Below are 23,125 nucleotides of genomic sequence, written 5' to 3'. Positions count from 1 at the left end.
GTTATATCTGGGTGCTCAAGGGCTTGAGATGGCCTCTGGGAAGCCAGCCAAGCTGGCCCACCACTAACGACTGCAGACCGGAGCATGTTTTTGTATCGGGTGAGGCACCATTTTCAGAGAAGGCTACTGCTGATTCTTAGGAAAACATGCCCCAGGTTACATCTGTCACTGGGCCATCAGGGTCCCAGCACCCCCAGGGGACAGGGTGTGGGGCCAGGAAACGCCCGCAGAGCTAACAGGAGGGGCAGCTTCAGTAGGATTTAGGATTTGTTTCTTTTCAAGAATGAGGAAACAGCCCCGGGCTGACACGTAGTCCTTGCTGGGTCCTTCCTCTGCACACAGAGCACCCAGCTCTGAGAACCAGGCGTGATTTAAGGCTAAGGGATTTAGGGGTAATACTCTCAAAAGGGCCTAAAGGCCAGGTTTTTAAAGGCATTAGGTACCTAAAGATGCAGACAGGCACTGGGTGGGATTTCGAAGAATGGCTGGGCCAGCAGCCCTCGAACCAATTGTTCAGCCACAGGAAATTCACAGTGGCCGCAGTTTTGACAGTTCAAATATTGCACTGGGGGAGGGTGGGCACATGGTTAGTTAGAAGTGTAATGTCAAGGAAATAATACAGCTTTGCAATGGGAAGAAGAACAGGTGCTATTAATAGTACAAAAGCCAGGCACTAAAGAAGAAGTTGCTGTAACAAAATGTCTGACACCTTCTTTTGTAGCAAAGCAGCTGTAAATATGGATGGATTTTCTGGTTGTTTCACAAGGCTCTGCAAAGGGAATTGGCTCAACCCGTCTCTCTTCCTGGAGCTGGTTTCGGTCAGCGAGCTTGTTTCTGTATTTGCTGTCAAGAAAGAGAAGTGCACTGAATGCCCGCTCGGGTAGGACGGTTGCTGGAGACTCATCGCTATAGCCCTGCGCAAGAGTTCTTTGCAGTGATCTGAATGCTCGTGGCCACTCATGGAACCCCTTTGGCTTCAGTGGGTGCAGAACTGGGCTTCCCTAGGCAAGCTCCTATTTTAAGGCAATGGAACCTGTGATCTCTCCAGACAGGGAGATGCTGGCTCTCACACCCATGTGCCCTTGCAAAGGGTAAGACACCAAATGCATCTAAATTCATTGGGCTTTGCACTGACGCTGGACTAGCGGGGAGCAGGAAGCGGTTTCCTGGCCTGTGAGAATGTCTGAGTTTTTGGAAAAAATTTTCCGGTCCCAAAGCAGGACGAAAAAAATCAAAATCTCAAAAACGTTCCCGGCCCGAAAAAAACTTCACGTTGGGTCAATGGAAACGTTTCGCTTGGGCTAATTTTGAAATGTTGCCTTCCGAGTTCCACCTTTTAAAGATTTTTTTTGAACTATAAAGAAACAAATTTCAAAACAAAAGGTTTCGACCTGAAAAAAACACAACGTTTTCACTGCAAAATTCTCGAAACAGGGCACTTCGTTATTTTCAAAACTTCTTTTCTTGATATCTTTTCAGACCGGGGAATTAGTCTGACCCACCCCTTTCCCACGGACAGTTTTGGTTTCAGTGAATTGGAATTCGGTCAACAAACTCCTGACCAGATCTCGCCAGGGCTCTCTCTTGGATCCCAGAGCAAGAAGATGCAACAGCAAACAGTGGGAGAGGAACCTTACCTCTTCTGCCTGCCTGGGAGAAGCTCTTCATTGCCAGCAGATGGCGGGAAGTGATTATTCCCTCTATTCGGCACTGGTGAGGCCGCATTTGGAGTATTGTGTCCAGTTTTGGACCCCCACTACAGGAAGGATGTGGACACATTGGAGAGAGTCCAGCGGAGAGCAACAGAAATGATGAGGGGGCTGGAGCACAAGACTTATGAGGAGAGGCTGAGGGAACTGGGCTTGTTTAGTCTGCAAAAGAGAAGAGTGAGGGGGGATTTGATAGCAGCCTTTAACTACCTGAAGGGGGATTCCAGGGAGGATGGGGCTAGGCTGTTCTCAGTGGTGGCAGATGACAGAACAAGGAGCAACGGTCTCAAGTTGCAGTTGGGGAGGTCTAGGTTGGATATTAGGAAAAACCTTTTCCCTAGGAGGGTGGTGAAGCACTGGAATGGGTTACCTAGGGAGGTGGAGGAATCTCCTTAGAGGTTTTAAGCTGCGGCTTGACAAAGCCCTGGCTGGGATGGTTTAGTTGGGGTTGGTCCTGCTTTGAGCAGGGGTTGGACTAGGTACCTCCTGGGGTCCCTTCCAACCCTCATCTGCTAGGATTCTAGATTCTATGTTTTCCTTGTGATGCTTCTGCTTCCCGCTCCCTGGCACCTGGGAGGTTAGTGCTTTTTTAAAACACAACAAGTCGTTTGGAGGAAAACAAACTCCAGCCCAAACATGCCCCAATCCCCGCAGCTCCCTGGTCACCCATGCTTCACCTTCAGTGTCCTCACTTCACAGAGTGCAAAGAAGATCCCAGCTGCTGCGCCCCCCGTTTGCCAGGCACACTGAGTATATATGCACTTCTGTGCACTCAGGAAAGCGCCCACAGCTCTTAAGGGACAGGCAGAGGCTTTCCAAAGTCCAGCAGGGCCTTTTCGCCTGATCCAGGCATCACGCCTGTCCGAGCCCCTCTGTCTTTATCTGGAGTTTATTTTTTATTCCAGTAGCACCTGGAGGTCTCAGCGGAGATCAGAGCCCCTGAGGTTGCGCTGGGCGTGGCACATACAAAAAAGGAAGAGCCAGTCCCAGTCCACAGACACCATCCAAACAGAAGGAACCGGGAAGGATTTTTGTTCCCACTTTACAGACGGGGACATGAGTCATGGAGTGATGGCTCACACGGGGGCTGTGACTGTGGAGGAGCTGGGGTTCGGCCCAGAACCCCGAAGTCCTGCCTGATCGGGGTCCCCAAATCACGGAAATCCTCCGGGTATGGTTGTGAGAGAAAACCCAGAGGTAGACAGAGTGGGCATCCCAGCGGGGCTCAGCCCCTGGGAACGGGAGGGAGAGGGAAAGGAGGCTTCTAAGACAGTCAGGACCTAACCAGACGGGGCTTTATAAATCAGCGCCCTGAGTCATGGATGCTGGAGTGGGGGGTGGAGGGGGTGAAGCCTTTGGATGGAAAAATTTCTGCAGCAATTTCACTTTAAACCAGGCAATGGCTCCCTCTGCTGGAATTTCATAAATCCGAGCCCTGTGGGACTGGAAGGGGCTTCCCCAGGCCACCCAGTCCAGTCCCCTGCACTCCAAGTGGGACTACGTCCTAAATAGCGTGAGCCGTCATTAAAAGGGCAGCGCGGAATGGAATCCAGTCTTCCCCCGGCGGGTGGACCTTAGTCCCTACAGGAATGGCCACGGTGCTGGCTCCTGGTTCCCCTTCCTTTTCTCAGCGGCAGTGGCAGGAGGCCAGCTGCAGGGGTGCCAAGTCAGATTGGGGGGCAACTTTGACCGTGATTCCAGGGGTGACGTAGGCACCCGAAAACGCTCGGGTTTTTTTTTTTGCAGATGATAACTTAGAAATTAGCCGACGGGAGCACTGGATCTCAGTCATGGATAAAAGAAAGAAAATGAAATAAATATTAGACCCAGTCACCCCTTACACTAACACGTCCTCACATCGTGTGGCAAGTGGCTGACGGGACACCGGTGAGGTTTCAAATGTTAATGCCTGTTCTGACTCTGTGATGAACCCTTGAATGCAGCAATTGAAACAATGGTAGGAAAATCGAGGTGATTGTCTATCACTGAGGCTACCTGCTTTGTGCAGCTCCCCACGCTTGGACTGGATCATGTAACTTGTGGAAGCTTCCTGCCAGGGCGAGACCCTGTGAGTTTAGACTGCACCTGCCTGGGGTTCTAGGAGGTGTTCGCGTACGACAAATCATAGACTCCGGGTGACCAACTGACATGAATCCAATTTCAGGTCTCACCTGCAGGACATCGTGGGACCCGGCAAAATTAAAATAAATAAATCCCTTGAATGTAACCACGAGCGCTAATTTCACCCCGTCACAAAATAGCCCTTTTCGGGAAACTGTAGACCGTTAACACAACAATGTAACCGAATTCTGCGTTCAGTAGCTAGCTGTTAGCTAGCCAGATAGCCAGCTTGCTGGCCAGGTAAACAACCCTGCCCCGTGGCCGGCCCCTGCCTCTTCCATCCAAGGCCCCTTCCCACCTGGCGCTGCCCCTTCCGTACCCCCGTGCACTCACCTGCCAGCCAGCCCTGAGTCTCCCCAATTACCCCCTGAGCCCGACGCAGAGCAGAGCTGCCCAGTCAGGCAGCCCCTCAATTCCCCCGACTCCTAGTCCCGCACAGAGCAGAGCATCCCGGCCAGGCAGCCCCTCCATCCCCCCGACTCCTAGGCCCGCACGGATTCTGAGGAGGTTGGTAGATTGGAGAGGTTGCGGAGAAGAGACACAAGGATGATGAGAGGGTTAGAAAACGTGCCCCGCAGTGACAGGTTTATTTCGTTTACCAAAGAGAACGTTACTTCTCTTTTTCACAGTCTGTACGTGCATACCCGGGAACCGCAGCTGGGCAGCAAAGCGCTCCTCCGTCTAGCCGACAAAGGTCTGACAAGAGCTACGAGCTGGAAGTTGAAACTAGACAAATTCAGGCCAGAAGGAAGGGGTAGCTTTTTAAAGGCGGGGGGGGGAGGGAAATTAACGACTGGAACAAATCGCCAAGGTGCATGGTGGATTCTCCAGCCATGGCCATTTATAAAATCAAGCCGGGCTGTTGTTCTAAAAGCTCAGCTGCAGTTCACACAGGAATGAATTCGGGGCCGGGGCCTGGCTAGTCCAGCTCAGACTAGAGGATCACAGCCGTGCTGCTGGCCAAAGACTTTGCGACTCTCTCTTCCTGGACCTGCACTGGGCAGCTCCCTGCACTGAGGGGAGGCAGGGGTTACTCCTCCCTATCAGAGACTGACCCACAGAGCAGAGGACTCTTCTGCCAGCAGGTACCGCGGGGGGATTAGTCCAGTAGCTCGTGCTTTAGCGGTGGAGGGTCTGGTTCAATCCCCCGGGATGGTTCTACCAGAGGCTCAGCTAATTGCACTGGGGTGGGGGGCAGAGGCAGCCAGTGGGACAACGGTGCACGTTGGGCTAACGTAGTCAATCAAAGCGAAGGGAGGGAGCATAGCAGCAGCAATGCAGCTGGCCCCTGTCGGGTTCCTCGGGCGGACGGCTGGCCCGGGCCCCAGCGGTTTGGTGGCTGCGATCCATGCAATGCTACCTGTGTTATCCAAATCACAGAGATCACAGGATCTTTGTCAGGGGATAAGGCCACCAGCCACGCGGATTGTCAGTACAGAAATGTGGTGAATGGTACCAATAAAAAGAAAAGGATCAGCACTGTGACAACATCAATATTGTGCTTGACTTAGCCAAATAGTATCAATAATGTAAACACTAGGAAACCAGGATCAACATTGGATCAGTGCTGCAATTACAGAGACACATGTTTCAGTTGGTGCTTTCATTCACACTCACACACACAGACAGGGAGACAGACAAACATACGCAGGGATCTCACAGATGTTATAGTTACCAGCCTCTTGGTGTTCGTGTAGTCACTGGCCAGGTAACCAGAGCACGAGGGTGAGGAGCAAGATTCTGCCGATGCGCACCGGTTCTCCTGGCTGGTTGGTGATGTAGACCCGAACCTCCAGCCTTCATCTTTCTGTCCCATTTTATAGGGAAAAGACCCCATGTCAGTCTGTGGTTTTTGCTCTGTCCTGCTGCATCTGCATTTTTTGGTGTGATCCTCAATCACCCGCATTGTTGCAAGCCTGAGCAGATTTTGTCCTTTGAAACGAGCTGGCTCCAAAGTTATCAGGGTGGACTCCTCTTCGGCCAGTTGATTATCTTCACTACTTTCTTCTTCCCTCAAATGTTTTAAGTGAGGCTGGTGTTTTCTTCGTCTGTTTCCACATCCCTTACTCAGACCTGTAGCCCATAGGACTAGCCTGCTTGCTTGCATTAGATAGAGAGATATCTTTTCTTATAGATTGAAGTGTGATTGTTTGATTATAATAGAGTTATCAATGTATAGATTTTGCTGTAATGCAGGGTACCTTACAGGCCACATCCTGTACGACAGCCATGCAGTTAGCATACATATATACGGGACCTTTACCCTAGATAAGCCAGGAGGCATCAAAACAGGGGGGGGTTGTCACAGGTTAGGCCCCAAGAGAACTTTACAAGTACACCACAGAACCCACAAGGCTCCAGAAATAACAAAGGTGAGATGAACAGACTGTCTGGAACCCTCTGGAAAGGATGTGGATATGTCATTAATACGCACAAACCTGCCAGCCTGTAGAATATGTGTACCCCAATAGTTTGGGGGTGGTAAATCCAAGTTTGGACTTAGAAGGAGGACCCATATTTTGGGGTATAAGAAGGGGCAGATCGTGCTATTCGGGGTGATCAATCGTCAGCTACTCCTGCTTGAAGTTTCTTTAGTTAGTGTTAAGATTTTTTTCCTTCATTTATACTTAGTATTATGTGTAGTGTTAGTCTTATAGCTCTTAGCTCTCGAGCGGTGCCTACTTCAGCCCTCGACTCAAGAGTTGAGGAACCCGACATCTCTCTCATCAGGGAAGGGTGTGAGTATATTACTCCAAAGCATATCGTAGATATATTGTGATAAAGTCAGGCCAGAGGGCTGCAGAAAGGCATACCAGGGCCAGAGCGTGAGCCCAAGAATGCCTAAAGCCTGCTTCCTGCAAGCAGGGGAGAGGTGATTGCAGGGCAGTTAGAGACACCTGGACCCAATGAAGTGCCAGTCCAGCTGTACTTAAACCTGCCCTCCCTAGAGGGAGGGGGAGAAGCACAGGAGGAAAAAATGGCTAGAAGGCTGAAAAGTCTGTGAGGCTGGCAGTGAGAGTTGTACTGTGCCCTTGGATTTTTGGTAGGTTGTATGTCTGGTTTGTGGTGTACACAACACTTACATTGCATTCGCATTCATCTACAGGGGGTTTGCTAGCACACCCATCCTCCTAGAATACCTCCTCCCACGATGATACACAAACACGTTGTCCATTGTATAGAACTCTGGTGGTATTTTCTAATTCATCCCAAATACATGTTCCCACTGTGGTAGTTCTGCTGCATGGTTCTAGGGAGGGAGGTATGGCTAGGCAGACCCATTGTTGGGGGTTCCACGCACTACACCCCCTTGTATCCAATAGTTTTCCCTCTTTCCCGGCCCACTGACTCATAACCCAGGGTAACCAAAAGGATCCTGTGGCCAGTTTTGGTAAGGGGCTTCCCTTCCATAATTCTACCTCCATAGATTGCTGGTGGGCAATTCATGCAAATACCTGTTTTGACATTCAGAGGCACAATAACCAGGACTCATGACTGTTTGGCAGTGCAGCTGGTTCTGCAAATTAGGATGTACAAGCACTTTTGTAAAACAGTCAAATTCATTCCAAGTACTACAGGTTTCACAGCAAAATAAAAAGTATACATCACTTTTAACTGGTTATATCTAAGTTCAGGTACTTGAAATTCAAAATTACATCCCCTAATCGCTACAATACTACAAAAACCCCATTTCCTTCCAAATTCATTGATCTTGATTGCCCTTTATTTCTCCTCTTTGCTACCTGCTAGCGGATGTTTTTGTAAATACAGTTATGGTGCTTCCTGATTCTGTTCTGCAGCATGCAGTACCTCCCCGATTATTATTTTTTTTAAAACCCAATACCATACACAACAATGTTAGTAACAAGACAAACAACACAAAACATAAAACACAATCTTTGTTGCAACAGTAGATCCATGGTTTTGTTCTTTAGCTGTTTCGCTGGTGCCAGTTTTTCCTGCAGTTCTGAAAGATAAAAAGAACACTTTTCTACTCCTTTTGGGGTGGAGTAGGGGTGGCAGATTATTGCTTAAAATACCCTTCTACAAATTTCCTTTCTGATTGCAGGCAAAACAGACAAATTACCCTCATATTTTCCTGTGGTTTTGTTCTAGAGGCAGGCCAGGTTTGTTATGGCTTCTACCTTTTAAGGTTTTAGGGTGAATTTCTTTCACAAGGTGGTGTACCTCAGTTTCCCTTTTGCTTGGGCTGGACGGGTTATATACCACCAGGTACTGGGCCAATTTATCCTCTAAACTGGAAATTGTGTGGATGTCTGATAAAGCTTGTCTTGTCCATGGATTGGGACCAAATTTCTGCAAAGCAGAGGAGAAGGGAGTCTCCTCTTGTATAAACGACAGAGAGGTCAGGATTTTCAATTCCTCCCCCGTGGATGGGCTTTTGGTTTGTTTTTTCTTAAACATATTTTTGGATTTTTGTTAGTCCTCTGGTTGCTAGCAACCGGTTTCTTATCCCAGGGGACTTGCAAAAGTCCTTTGCTAATGCACAGTGGATTTCTAATGTGCTTTGATTTGGGACAACTGACAAGCCCTGTCTGAGACTCTTCACCGGTACGCACACAGGCTCCCGCACCGTTGGGAAGCCTTATTTTGTTGGGTGTGCACCCCCGATATTCACAATCACCATGGTATGCTTACCCTTTCCCCCTTTGTATTCTCCACTAATTCATGTTATCCAAATCACAGAGATCACAGGATCTTTGTCAGGGGATAAGGCAACCAGCCACGCTGATTGTCAATACAGAAATGTGGTGAATGGTACCAATAAAAAGAAAAGGATCAGCACTGTGACAACATCAATATTGTGCTTGACTTAGCCAAATAGTATCAATAATGTAAACACTAGGAAACCAGGATCAACATTGGATCAGTGCTGCAATTACAGAGACACATGTTTCAGTTGTACTTTCATTCACACTCACACACACTGACAGACACACACAGACAGGGAGACAGACAAACATACACAGGGATTTCCCAGATGTTATAGTTACCAGCCTCTCGGTGCTCGTGGTAGTCACTGTCCAGGTAACCAGAGCACGAGGATGAGGAGCAAAGTCCTGCCGATGCGCACCGGTTCTCCTGGCTCGTTGGTGATGTAGACCCGAACCTCCAGCCTTCATCTTTCTGTCCCATTTTATAGGGAAAAGACCCCATGTCAGTCTGTGGGTTTTGCTCTGTCCTGCTGCAACTGCATTTTTTTGGTGTGATCCTCAATCACCTGCATTGTTGCAAGCCTGATCAGATTTTGTTCTTTGAAACGAGCTGGCTCCAAAGTTATCAGGGTGGACTCCTCTTCGGCCAGTTGAGTGGTAAAAGTTATTATCTTCGCTCCTTTCTTCTTCCCTCAAGCCTTTTAAGTGAGGCTGGTGTTTTCTTCTTCTCTGTTTAATATCCCTTACTCAGACCAGTTGTTCAGTCACTCTCCCTGTCTGCACCCACCTCAGTTGCTCAGCCATTCACACTCCAATCGCTCAGTGCCAACTTCTAGCTGAAGAACTCACATATTATGTTTAAAGCAAACATTATTTCATTGTTGCCAGTGTCTGTCACAATGAGGACAGTGTATTACATTGCACAGGGCGGCTTCTCATACTTAAAATAGGGTTTTTACAAATGTTCTGAAAGTGGGTAAAATGAACCGATAAAACGGTCAGTGGATGGTTTTACAAACAATCTTAAAACAAATAGAATGATACAAAGTGCAGACAGACGTGGATTATTCTGCAGTAAATGGATATTTTAAAAAGGCTGAAGTGAACATTTCAAAGGGTAGAACAATATCAGTTGAGGTTTTAGCTTTTGATTAAAGGTGCAGCGTGTCAGGCTGAAGTACCTCTTGGTAGGAAGAGGGGGAGGGGTGTTTGTGGCTCATGAAAACAGGATTGGGCCAACACCTGCTGCCTCTGTTCACCTGCCCTAGACATGCCCCTCCACCCAGCACACTCACTCACAGCACGACTCGGCTCTAGGGGTCATGTTTTATATAAGCTGGGATAGAAAGCTATCCACCCTCTATAAAACATGGACTATAAGGTGGATAGAAAGCTGGCTAGATCATCAGGCTCAACGAGTAGTGATCAACAGCTTGATGTCTAGCTGGCAGCCGGTCACAAGCGGAATGCCCCAGGGGTCAGTGCTGGGTCCAGTTTTGTTCAACATCTTCATGAATGATCTGGAGGATGGGGTAGATTGCACCCTCAGCAAGTTTGCAGATGACACTAAGCTGGGGGGAGTGGTAGAGATGCTGGAAGGTAGGGATAGGATACAGAGCGACCTAGACAAATTGGAGGATTGGGCCAAAAGAAATCTGATGAGGTTCAACAAGGACAAGTGCAGAGTCCTGCACTTAGGAAGGAAGAATCCCATGCACAGCTACAGACTGGGGATCGACGAGCTAGGCAGCAGTTCTGCAGAAAAGGACCTGGGGTTACAGCAGATAAGAAGCTGGATATGAGTCAGCAGTGTGCCCTGGTTGTCAAGAAGGCTAATAGCATATTGGGCTGCGTTAGTAGGAGCATTGCCAGCAGATGGAGGGAAGTGATTATTCACCTTTATTCGGAATTGGTGAGGCTGCATTTGAAGTATTGTGTCAACAACAGTATTGCAACAAAAATGATGAGGAGGCTGGAGCACAAGACTTATGAGGAGAGGCTGAGGGAACTAGGCTTGTTTAGTCTGCAGAAGAGAAGAATGAGGGGGGATTTGACAGCAGCCTTTAACTACCTGAAAGGGGGTTCCAGGGAGGATGGAGCTAGGCTGTTCTCAGTGGTGGCAGATGACAGAACAAGGAGCAATGGTCTCAAGCTGCAGTGGGGGAGGTCTAGGTTGGATATTAGGAAAAAGTTTTTCCCTAGGAGGGTGGTGAAGCACTGGAATGTGGACCGACGGGCTAGGCAGCAGTTCTGCAGAAAAGGACCTGGGGGTTACAGGTCCTTAGAGGTTTTTAAGGCCCGGCTTGACAAAGCCCTGTCTGGGATGGTTTAGCTGAGGTTGGTCCTGCTTTGAACAGGGGGTTGGACTAGATACCTACTGAGGTCCCTGCCAACCCTCATCTGCTGTGTTTCTATGTTGTGAAATAGCATCAGGGCGCTGAACAGGACGTGCTGACCCAGGGAAGGCATCGCTGATTTCATCCCACCATTTCCTGGAGGTTCCCCGGGCTCCGGTTTGATGGATTAATCCCATTTCATCAGACTCTCATCCTCCTGCCTGATTGCTACACCGCTGGGGCGGCTACGGCGCGGCTTGTTTCCTCGTGCCGCGTAACCGGCCACCTGGACACACACGCTCGATTCTCACTTCCCCGTGCCCTATGCCTGGCATCCAGCCCCCTTGGTGTTCCCTGGATTCTGGAGCAGCTCGGAGTCCTGTCTGGCCTGTCTGGTGTGAATTGGAGCAGTCTCAGGGCCAGTCTGATTTGTGCTCTGGTTCCTAGGCCCCCCCTCTGGTACTGGGGAAGCAGAGCTCTGGCTGCTACAGCCCCCAGCCCCAGCTCTGTACTGGCTGGCCCCAACTGGATCCAGTTCACAACACAGCGCCTTTGCCCAGAGACTGCGCCAGCATCATCTATTTCCTCCAGGTCCCATAGTTAGGGGGGCAGTGTGGTTTTGAAGACTGAGCATTATCCAGGGACTTGACAGACCTGGGTTGTGTTCCTGGCTCTGCCACTCCTTTGTGGGGTGACCTTGGCCAAGTCATTTTGCTATCCCGCACCTCAATTTCCCCATCTTTAACGTGGGGATAGTGATACTGACCTCCTGTGTAAAGCGCTTTGAAGACCTGCTGGTGAAAGGAATCACCTAAGAGCTCGGTATGGAACCTCCCTTCCCCCGGACGTTCTGGGCTGGTTCGGGGCTCATTGCTGTAATGTACCTGAGCACCCGGATCCAGCGGTCGAGGGCCAGCGAGACCGTCCCATCTAACCTGCTGCAGAACAGAGGGCAGGGAACCTCGCCCAGGGATTCCTGCAGCCTCCCAGCCCTTGGATCTTGCTCTGCCTCTGGCTGGCAGACTGAAGAGCTGGAGACGCTGGTCCGTCCCTGTTCTTCCCTGGCCTCCAGGTCCCACTCGGGTTGATCGCTGTTCCCGATGAGAGGGCGCGGAAGGCCGGACCCTCCCGCAGCCGGCACCCCGCCGGCTTACCTTGGTGAGCGAGTGTCTTGAGGAAAGGCCCAAGTGTGGAGGCGTTGCAGCAGTTGTGACAACTTCTGCTTTTGTGGTGACGGCTCTCTGTCTCCGGGCCTCTTCGCCCTGCAGCCTGCGGGGTATAAATCGCAGCCTCCGGCTTTCCTTTGCATTTCGGGCCAAGGTTTTGCAAGGCCAGTTCCTCCTCGCTCAGCATAAAGCTGCTGCGGTGAAGGAGAGCGGCTGCGGAGGTGTCAGCTGGCAGCAGGTAAGGGAATGCTCTTGTCTCTCCGTGCAGACGTGGGGGGTGATTAGAATGATTACAGCTGGGGACCCTTTGCACAGAGCCCTGCACCCAAAACATTTCCAGCCAGGATTTCTCCGCGTGGGAAGGAAACAAGCCACCGCCGTGGGGCTCGGTGCTTCTGCCCCCGTGTTTTAGAAAGAAGCCTGGTCTCTTGTTTGGTGGCTGCTTAGAATCCTAGCAGATGAGGGTTGGAAGGGATTCAGGAGGTAACTAGTCCAACCACCTGCTCAAAGCAGGACCAACCCCAACTAAACCATCCCAGCCAGGGCTTTGTCAAGCCAGGCTTTAAAACCCTCTAAGGATGGAGATTCCTCTTGGATGCCTCTCTCGCAGCAAACACGTCCCCTGGGCTAGTGACACTCTGGCTGGAATTAACAGAAGGAATCCGAGCTGCCAGACTGAGTCCACCTTGCCCAGGGTCCCGTCTCCACTGGCGGAGCTGCCGGGAGAGCGTACAGAACAGGGCGATACTGGGGAGATCCGCCCGTCTCCCCCTCTCAGCTTCCGCCTTCATGCCTGCACCGATGTGGGATGTCCGTGACGCGTGGCCCCCTGCACGGGGGGATATCACCCCCTGGCCGGGCCAGCTGCATGGAACCCCCAGCCCCCCAGCTCTCAGCGTCCTCCCGGGAGATCTCCCTCCTGCTGGTGGAAGATTGTACCACCTGGCTTCAGTCTTTTCAGTGTGAACCGTTGTTCTTTTCCCGTGGGGATTCAGTGTGGTTGTTCCCCTGGGGAATGGTGCCTTGGAAGGAATCTGCCCCCAGCCCCCAGACGGCCTGTGTTTAAGAACGTGACACGGTGTCCATCCGTCTTGGGGGGTGGGAAATGGACAGGTGGGGCGGGGCAGGAGATTGCGGCAGGATCAGGCGCCTCATTAACACTCGCCTTCAAAGAGCAACGCGTCAATGTGGTGCTTAGAGTGAAATCTGGGCCCGGGCCCCTCGGCTGCCCTGACCCAGGGAGACCGTGTGGTTCTGGGCTGGTAAATGGGGGAAGCTGGATTTAGGGCACCCAGGCAGGGGACCCCGTCCTGCCTGCCCCACACCTGTCCTGGGGGGCAGTTCCCTATGCCCTGCGCTCAGGGAAGTGAGGGGTGAACACGCTGTTGGCTGGAATCGCTCAGGGAAGGTCCTGCGTCCTCACAGAGCACCCTGCGCCATGGGTCCCGACTGGGGGTGGCGGGCATACGAAATAGCAAATGCTCTGCCCCGTGCGGCCCGGGCTGCAGCAGCAGCTAAGCTGTCCCTCTGCTCCACGGCCCGGACCCCATGGCCCCCTCGGGCTGCGGTTCAGGATCAGGCCCATGGTGTGATCTCAGTAACAGCCCCCCTGGGGGTTATTCCAGGCACGCAGCGTTTTCCCTCTCCTCCTGCCCCTTTCTCTCTCCTCCCCTCGTCCCCACGCTGCCCCCCCAGCTCTGCCGGCAGCCCTCTCTCGTGTGCTGCCCACAAACCACCCCGGGCAGCCCCTCTGCTTGTGATGGATGCCCCCACCCCCCTGTCCTGTCTGATAGCACCGAGGCCTCTTGTGGGGCTAGGGACCCCCACGTCTCTCCAATCTCCTGGGCATCCAGTCCCCAGCCTCTGCCACGCCTACAGATGTCCCCTGCTCACATTGCTGCCTTGCCCAGGACAGATGGTCCGGGTGTCCCGCTGCCGGCTTGAGTGGTGATAGCCCCAGCTGCCCAGCCTGGCTCTGTAGGCTGGGCTCCTCCATCCTCCACAGATGGGGCACAGAGGGGGCCCGGCCCCCACCCACGCCGACCCACTGGTGGGTCCTGAAAGGGCCGAGACCCAGGTAAAAGGCAGGGCCTCGTGTGTGATGAGCTCTGTCAGGTCACACGGGCGCGTCGCCCGGGCTCGCTGACTGTCCTCGGAGGAACAGCTGTGATTCGAGTAAAAAATCATCTCCCAGGCGCCCCTGCACCCAGCATCCCGCCAGCGCGCCGGCAAAGGGCATGTTCGACGGCGCGGCTGTGGGGCGTGTTCCCCCAGTCAGTTAACCGGAGCTGAGATCTTCTGTCAGGCCACAATTTCCTCCCCTCGGGCACTGTCCTGTCCCTGAACTATCCCCGCACCTCCTCTTCTGAGGCATTTCTCTGCCTCTTCCCGGGCTACCAGCCCATGACTGAGCCAGAGAGGCAGAGAGACTGCTGCTGCCAGGGGAGAGCTTGCCCTTTCACATTCACGCTGCGGGACCGTCCTCTCTCAGGCAGAAAGAGAAACTGAGGCCCAGATCTGCCAGAGGTTTTCAGGGCTGCCCCTGATTTCAGTGCCGGGGAGGAGTTGGGGGAAATTCACCAGGAGCTGGGCTGAAGTGACTTCACCCAGAGTAGCTGCTTCACCAGGGCTGCGGCTGGCCCAGGCTGACAGGGCTGTAAACTTGCAGTGTGGACGTCCGGCCTCGATCTGGTGCGATCTCAGAGGTCGGCTCCTTCCCCAAATATCTGCACTGCAATTTTCAGCCCAGCGACCGGAGCCCACGTCAGCTGAGCCGGGCTCTGAGACTCGGTGCAGTGGTTTTTTTTTATTGCGGTGTAGACGCACCCACAGACTCCAAGAGAGACCAGGGAGTTTAAACTCCCAGGCCAGTCCCTGACCCACCGGGCCATCGGCTCTCTCTGTCTTTCTTGTCTAGTCAGGTCCAGCTACAGAGGAATCCGCTCAGACTGAAGTCTTTTCCCCCCACTGAGCATCTTCAGTCCAGGTGAATTTCCCCCAGTGCCAGGTGGCCGTAAGTCCAGTGCGCCTGCCCCACCTCAGCCTGCCCCGTTTGGTGACCCCCTTGCCTACTAGCCACAGAGACCAGTGCTCCCCGAGGGGGGGCAGACCTGACACAAGACCACAGAGAGCTCAGGAGGGGGCTGCGAGTTCAGTTTTCCTGAGCGAAGTTGCTGCCCCACCGAAAAGGAACTCCTGGCTGTGGTTAAATCTCTAGGGCGTTTTCACCGCTCTCTGGAGGGGAGAAGGTTTGGGGTCAGGATGGCGCAGGCGTCCCGCCAACGGCTCTTCAGAGCCAGGCATGCTGAGGCGGCTGGAAAGACGGCCGGGTTCCCCTCCAGCCTGGGCAGGTGCTGTGCCCAGACGGCCTTGCTGAGAGCATAACTGCAAGCACCGTGCTGCAGCGGGGCGGGAGATGCCCTCGGGTGGGGGGGAGCTCTCCCCCTAGAAACCGAGGCCTGGCTCTGCAGAGTACTGCTTTCTGCACATCTCGGTCTGCGGTGCCTGCAACGGGCCTTCCAGGCTGGGGGCGCACGGGCCGTGACGGTGGCTCCCGCCTCTGTCCCGGTGCTTGCAGGCAGGGCGCACGCACTGCAGGGGACTGGCGGCAGAGAGGTGCTTTTGCCATCGCCCATGGAAACAGGAAGGTGCAGGAAGGGCCGCAAAAAGATCAAGTCTCTCCGGTGGCTGGTGTCAGCAGAAACAAGTTCTCGTTTTTATTTTGGGGCGAGGTGTGTCTTGCCCTCCCCGGACTTTGGGACGTGGTGGGGGGGTTCCCCTCGCTGCAGCTAGCCCCACCCGAAACCTGGCCAAGATGGAGACCCCCCTCCCCTGACCCCTTCATTCCCTGGGTCGCCATGTTCTCCCCACTGCGTGGCAGAGGGCTGGGGGCTTTTCATTCTCTTAGCGACGATCAGGTCACCTGGGGTCGACACTTGCCCCAGAGGGGCTGGGCAGAGCCTTCTCCCCCACCAGCAGCCACAAGCCAGCGCTCCTGCTGCAGGAATGGCTGGGGCCAGCTCCCCAGAGGGAGAGGATTAAACACCGGGCAGCTGTGTTTGAACCAGAGCCTGGGAATTGACGGGGAAGTTCTGGAGTGGAAGGGCCGGGAAACACAGGCCCAGAGGATTGTGGGATAACACTGGCAGGCAAACGAGGCTTGAGCTACGTCCACACTGCAAAAAACCTGGGCTTGGACCTGCATCACAGTAGGACGCAGGGTCAGTCCCATGCCCCTGGATGGGCCATCAGTCCAAGTCCCGGGGGCTTTCTGGCCCAAAGTTAGAGGCCTAGAGGCTGGCTCTGGAGGGTCCCAGTTCAATCCCTGGTGTATCAACCCAGATGGTGGCTGTCACAGAAGAACAGGCCAGGGCAGCTTCCCTCTATCCCAGGGGTTTATCTAAGGCTGTACATGTTCAGGAGCCGCAACTGGTAACAGAGCCCCCACCGCAAAGTGACGGCAATCCACGGGCACCAACAGGTGGGGTTTGGTTTATTTCCACTCCCCCCATCTCTGCCTTTTTCACTGTCTTCCCTTTATTACAGGGCAGAAAGGAAAAAGAAAGGGGGGGAATCTAGTTTGGGATTTTGTGGGGGAGAACAAAAAATGTAACCCCCGCCCTGAATTTTCACTCAAAGGCCATTTTTCACTGAGAACTGTCTGGGGGGTGGGGAATCTTGACCCACTTTCCTTACTGCGTCTCTGTGCAGTGCTCGGCCCTGTGGGGGCCCCTCTTTCAGGGGTGGTCTGTGCAGCTCCTGGCGCAGCCCGACTCCAGTCTCAGCCGGGGTCTCTAGGGGTTTCTAGAAAACACAGAATCATCATAACCGGGTTTGCAGCCTGGCCAAACCAGCTCCCCCACCCCGATCCAAACACCCCTCAACTTAAAAAAAGCGTGGCTCTGGGTCCAGCTGGGAACAGGCTTTCTCAGCCCAGCTCTGCCTTTCAGACTGGCGTGTGGTTTATAGGTATGGTTTCCACGAAGGGTTAAAAATTAGACCTAGCTCCTCAGATGCTGAGGATTGGCCTCTTTGGAGCTATCTTGGTTTACAGAAGCTGAGGATCCAGCCCGCAGTTACATTTTGCCCAGTTATTAGGCTAACTAATTGCTCTTGCTCCTTCCTGTCTCGTTATGTGGAGACCAGACTGCAGGGTAGCTTGGGGGTACCTCTGTTGGCAGGTACAGATCTGGCTGGCGAAGAAGGTTAAGTGAGATTTGCTGAATCAGTGAGACAGATGACATAAGGGAGATGGAGCATAGAGAACCTAGGGTGCGGGCTGAGCAGCCCTGAGGGAGGAACCCTAAGAAGCAGCCCTGGTTTGAGCTGGTATTTATTTTCTCTTCCTCTTGTTTTCTGTGCTAATAAAGCCAAATTCCATCCCGGGGCGAGTTCGGACTCTGCAGAGAATGGGGACTGGGTTGGAGGGCAGGTTGAGAAAGGCTCCCGTTTCCTGTTACACAAAACTGTTCCCAGGAGGTAACACGCCTGAGCTGTTGACATTGGTTTCCCCGTATTGCTGCAACGTCGCCACTGCAGATATTTACCGGAGTGGCCCCACAACAAAGAGTCTGACTCATGTTCGGTGACTCTGACAACATGCTACTCGGGACAGATGATGTGATCAGTTGGGACCTGGGTACTTTACAACGGGCCGTTTCACCTCAATTTGCTGAGCATTTGCACAGAGGCCTGCTCCTGAACTGCATCTGCTCTGCTTGTGAAGGTCCCCTGGGCAGCTAAGGGGCATGTTTTCTTGAAAATGGAGCTGGTGCTGGCTTTTCTTGACTTCATGCCTGCAGGATACCACAAGCAATTTATATCCGTGTTCCCACTTAGATCACAGAATCATCGTGATGTAGGGCTGGAAGGGACCACAAGAGGTCTTCAAATCCAGCCCCATGCACTGAGACAGGACCAACTAAATCTAGACCCTCCTGGATGGGTATTTGTCCAACCTGTTCTTAAAAACTTCCAGCAACCACAGCCTCTCTGGGAGACTATTCCAGAGCTGAACTACCCTTATAAGTTAGAAAGCGTTCCCTAATATCTAACCTACATCTCCCTAGCTGCTGATTAAGCCGGTTATTTCCTGCCCTTCCATCAATGGACGTGGAGAACAACCGATCACCGTCCCCCTATTTGAAAGCTGTTACCCGCTCTCCCGTGATCATAGAATCACAGAAATGTAGGGCTAGAAGGGACCTCAAGGGGTCATCTGGCCCATCCTCCCACACTGGATTAAGTATACCTAGACCATCTCAACAGCCTTTTTCTCCTTATTGAGACAGCCCACCACTGAGATATCAATGCAGTGGCCACGGACCAAGCAAAAGGCTGCGTTAGACGGAAGTCCCGCATAAGTCGGGCCCTTTTTTGCCCTATATTTCAGTAGACGGCGAGGTTCACCAACCTCCTTTTCCTGGGTCAATTAGGGTGTGGTTCTAGATCAGGACAGCCATCTGTAGCAGGGTGGCCACTGTGGGGGAAAAAAATCTTGAGGACAGGCTGGGTAATTTTATGCCAGTTTTTCCCCAAGTGGTGGTGGTTAAAGCCCAGGCAGAGCGAGTTGTTCCGGCAGGTTCACTAGTGAAGGGCTACCGTGCCAGAGAGGAAAAGCGAAGCAAAGAGGCACGGTCCTGCTGAGAAGGTCGAGACGCATTGCAATAAGCGGAGAAGGCTGCTGAAGCTGTGCTTGGCACATAGCGGATTTAACAGGGTAGATCCTCAGCTTGGCTAAATCAACACCTCCCTTATCCTCCGGGAAGTGGCACCAGTTCGCGCTAGCTGAAGAGCTGGTCCAATATATGCTTATTTGCCTACAGAGAAAAAACAACTGAACTGAATTATTTTTCCCCTCCTACAGAGCATGATGGGACTTGTTACAGGAGGTGGGGTACTCGGATGGGCAATAACGTGTTTGCAATGGATTTCATTACCTTTTATAGATAGGGAGGGGTTTTCACGTGGCAGGAGAGAGGATTGGAAGGGAAAATTGCCAAATCATGTTCTTCTGCATGGAGCTGGTATGGGTGCGAGGGGAGAGGGAGTTGTATTATGTACCCCAGAATCTTAACGAGATCCTGCAAAGGGGGGACTTGCGCTCTTTTGGGGGGTTTATTTATCATGCATCAAGCAGGCCTAAAAGATTTTTTTTGAAGGTGGTGGTTTGCTTCTTTTTTAAAATTAGAAACTCAGGTTTTTTCTGCCCTGGAAGTCTTTCTGGGTGATGGGAGAGCTAGTGACATGAGGTCATCACAGGGCATAGGAGACTGAAAGCTGCACCCACCAAGAGGGGCAGGGATTTCTCCTCAGCCTGTTCACAATTTTCTTTTTGTTAACGTCTCTTTTACTCCAATGTCCAATGCATGCTTGGGAGAAAGGACTTCTTTGTTAAAAGGTTGCCTATTGGTGCCCAAAACATTCATTTAAAAAACACGACTTGGCAATTTCTCCCCCCCCCCTTCCCCTGCACACACCCCACCTTTCAGAGCTCCTGCTAGCTTAAAAATATCTGTCTACATGAGGTAATTTTTTAAAATCACCACAGGAGCAGCCCCTTTTATCTAAATAGGTTCAAAGCCCTTGTGCTTGTATTCTGGCCCCTCTCTTTTCTATCCACATGGTAAAACCCAAGGAGCCTGTGTAGCAGTTCTAACTTTTGCTTAAAGAGGAAGAGAGGTTATAAGGTTATAAGAGGTTATATTGATTTCTTTTGCTAGCTCCGCTGCCTGGAAGAAAGGACTCTGGTTTTTTTTCTCTTTATCTTTGTGTACGTGTAAGAACCACTCTAACGAGAACGTGGTTTGCTTTGAGGAGCTTTCTTTAAAGACTCCCTGGTTACCCTAAAGATCCTGGTTATTTTGTCTTCGTCTTAGGTACTTATCTGGTGCCCCATCACCATCAGATAGTGTCCGAGCACTTCATGATCTTTAGTAGCTTTCTTCTCACAACTCCCCTGGGAGGCCAGGGAAGGGTGGTTATCCCCATTTTACAGACAGGAACTGAGATGCCACGTGACTTGCCCAAGGTCACGCCCAAAGTCTGTGACCGTTCGTCTTTTCTCTCCACGGTTTCTATCTGGCGCATCGCTGCAGCAGCTAGAACCTGGCCTTAAAGAGGCAAAGAGGTTTGGGCCAAATCCCCCGCTGGTGTAAGTCACCAGAACTCCACTGTGGTCAGTGGAGCGGCGTCAATTTCCTTTAACAAATCTATCGGGAAGTTTTAACAAGTCTATGGGGAATTCAAATGTTGAGCCGGATCCTCAGCCGGTATAAATCAATGCAAGCTCATCGCAGGTTCTCGTTTAACCACCCTCTGGCATTTAATGGTGAAAACGCTACATCTGGTCTGGAATTCTATAGCCTGTTACAAAATAAATCCATAAATACATAAATCACATACAAGGATCTCATTCTCTGTTTAATTGTTTAGGGTTTAAAAGTAATTTCTGTAGAACCCCGTTGAGCTGATCCTGATTAAATTCTATATAAAGCTTTTTCCATAAAGCCAAAAGACCAAAAACCAAAGATCAGAAACTCGCCTCCATCCATATGTTTAGTATAGAAATACTGGGTCAGAGCAATGGTCCAGCATCCTGTCTGCTACAGTGGCCAATGCCAGGTGCTTCAGAGGGGATGAACAGAGCAGGGAATCACCAAGTGAGCCAACCCATCAGCCATTCCCAGCTTCTGACAGTCAGAGGCTTAGGGATACCCAGAGCATGGGGTTGTGTCCCTGACCATCTTGGCTAAAAGCCATTGATAGACCTATCCTCCAGGAACTTCTCTCGTTCTTTTTTGAACCCTGTTATAGTTTTGGCCTTCACAACATCCCCTGGCAAGGAGTTCCACAGGTTGACGGTGCGTTGGGTGAAGAAATACTTCCTTTTGTTTGTTTTAAACCTGCTGCCTAGTAATTTCATCGAGTGATCGGTGGTTCTTGTGTTATGGGAAGCCATAAATAACATTTCCTTATTCTCTGTCTCCACACCAGTCATGTTTCCATAGAACTCTATCATATCCCCTCTTAGTCATCTCTTTTCTAAGCTGAACAGCCCCATTCTTTTTAATCTCTCCTTATACAGAAGCTGTCCAATACCCCGTAATAATTTTTGTTGCCCTTCTCGGTACCTTTTCCAATTCTAATGTAGCCTTTTTGGGATGGGGCGGCCAGAGCGGCGCACAGCAATCTTGGTGTAATACAGCATTCAAGGTGTGACGTATCAGGGCGTACACACCTTGAATGCTGCGTACACCTGGAAGTTACGTATACTGCCTCAGTCACTGTAGTTTCTTAAGCCTAGATCCTCAAAGATCTCTAGGGATGTAACGCCCATTGAGTGCTTGCCAGGCACTTATGGGCTGACCCTCACACACACGCCTATGGGGCAGGGAAGTAAACCCATGACCTCCAGTCACCAGCGAGACGATCTGCACAAGGTCACCTCGGGCGTCTGTAGCAGACCCCGGAGCTGAATTCTCGGGAACGCTAAGTGAGTGTCTTACCCATCCTGGCCGGGCCGCCCGCTTGTAGTGAAAGCCCGCGCTGTTGTTTCCAGACCCGGTGAACACCCTGCTCTCCAGGGCTTGCTGACTTGTGTTCTCTCCCTCACGCCTCCCCGCTTTGTCACCCTCACAGGCCCGGAGCGGTTCCCCCACCATGGGCGAGTGGGTGTTCGATGACGATTTGGCCGACCTCTTCAAAGGCTACAATTACACCGACTACAACACCGCCAACCCCAGCGCCGCGGCCTCCCCGTGCAAAGCCGACAGCCTGAGCATCAACAAGTATGTGGTGGCAGTGGTCTACGGCCTGGTCTTCCTGCTCAGCCTGGTGGGTAACTCCCTGGTGGTGCTGGTCATCTGCTACAACCGGCAGAACCGCTCGGTGACCGACATGTATCTCCTGAACCTGGCCGTCGCAGACCTGCTCTTCGCCCTCACCTTGCCTCTCTGGGCCGTCTACCGGGCCCACGAGTGGATCTTCGGCACCTTCATGTGCAAAGCCATCTCGGTCCTGCAGGAGACCAACTTCTACAGCGGGATCCTCTTGCTGGCCTGCATCAGCGTCGACCGGTTCCTCGCCATCGTCTACGCCACCCGGGCGGCCACCGAGAAGAGGCACTGGGTTAAATTTGTCTGCGTGGGCATCTGGGTTCTCTCCGTCGCCCTCTCCCTGCCCATCCTCCTCTTCCGCGAGGCCTTCCGGTCACCGCACAATGGCGTGGTCTGCTACGAGTGGATTGGGGAGGAGAACACGGCCAAGTGGCGGGTGGTCTTGAGGATCCTGCCCCAGACCTTTGGTTTCATTCTCCCCTTGCTGATCATGCTCTTCTGCTATGGCGTCACGGTGAAAACCCTCTTCCAGACCAAGAACAGCCAGAAGCAGAAGGCCATGAAGGTCATCTTGGCCGTGGTGCTGGTCTTCTTGGTCTGCTGGCTGCCCTACAACATCACGCTGGTGGTAGACACCATGATGAGGACCCACACCATCGCCGAGACCTGCAGCCGGCGGAACCACATCGACACGGCCCTGTCGGTCACCCAGATCCTGGGCTTCACGCACAGCTGCATCAACCCGCTCATCTATGCCTTCATCGGGCAGAAGTTCCGGAACAGCTTCCTCAAGATCCTGGCCTACCACGGCCTCATCAGCAAGGAGTTCGTCTCCCACTACGGACGGGGGTCCTCCTTCGTCTCCTCCTCCGGCAACACCTCCACCACCCTGTGACAGCCACGCCACTCCTCCTTTGCTCACCGGGGATAGTGTCCACTGCTGCTAGCGTCGGGGGCTGGCCTCAGCTTCTCAGGGCAATCAGGACCATGCAGACTCTTCCCCAGCGGCGCAGAGCAGCCATGTCTTATCAGGCTAATCAAGACGCACATTCTCTTGTACCAAGCACAGACCGGCCTCCATGTCCCAGGACACTTGGTCTCCTCCAGATGCTTCCTCCCAGCCTTGGTCCATCAGAACCACGCTGCAGACTCTTCTGTTCAACTGCAAAAGACGAGCCTCAGCCCTTCAGGGTAATCCATGTTATCTAGACTTTTCTACCACTGGAACAGCACAAATTCCCCTCAGCTTCTCAGGGCGATCAGGACCATGCAGATTCTTCT

General features: G+C 52.3%; 1 protein-coding gene across 1 annotated transcript; it reads left to right on the top strand.

The window, feature by feature from the left end:
- Positions 1 to 21,668: 21,668 nt before the first annotated feature.
- On the top strand, positions 21,669 to 22,739 carry LOC137167819 (C-X-C chemokine receptor type 2-like). Its single transcript, XM_067570116.1, has one exon. It carries the CDS (start codon positions 21,669 to 21,671, stop codon positions 22,737 to 22,739), a length of 1,071 nt encoding a protein of 356 aa, XP_067426217.1.
- Positions 22,740 to 23,125: the final 386 nt, after the last annotated feature.

The sequence above is a fragment of the Emydura macquarii genome, unplaced genomic scaffold (assembly GCF_026122565.2).
Source record: "Emydura macquarii macquarii isolate MOO-44397 ecotype Brisbane River unplaced genomic scaffold, CSIRO-AGI_Emac_v2 contig_2988, whole genome shotgun sequence".
NCBI classification, from domain to species: domain Eukaryota; kingdom Metazoa; phylum Chordata; order Testudines; family Chelidae; genus Emydura; species Emydura macquarii.
This window is presented reverse-complemented; position numbering and strand designations above follow the sequence as displayed.

Bases quoted from the DNA above. Each gene is read 5' to 3' on its own strand.
- LOC137167819 (XM_067570116.1), top strand. From the start codon at position 21,669: ATGGGCGAGTGGGTGTTCGATGACGATTTGGCCGACCTCTTCAAAGGC.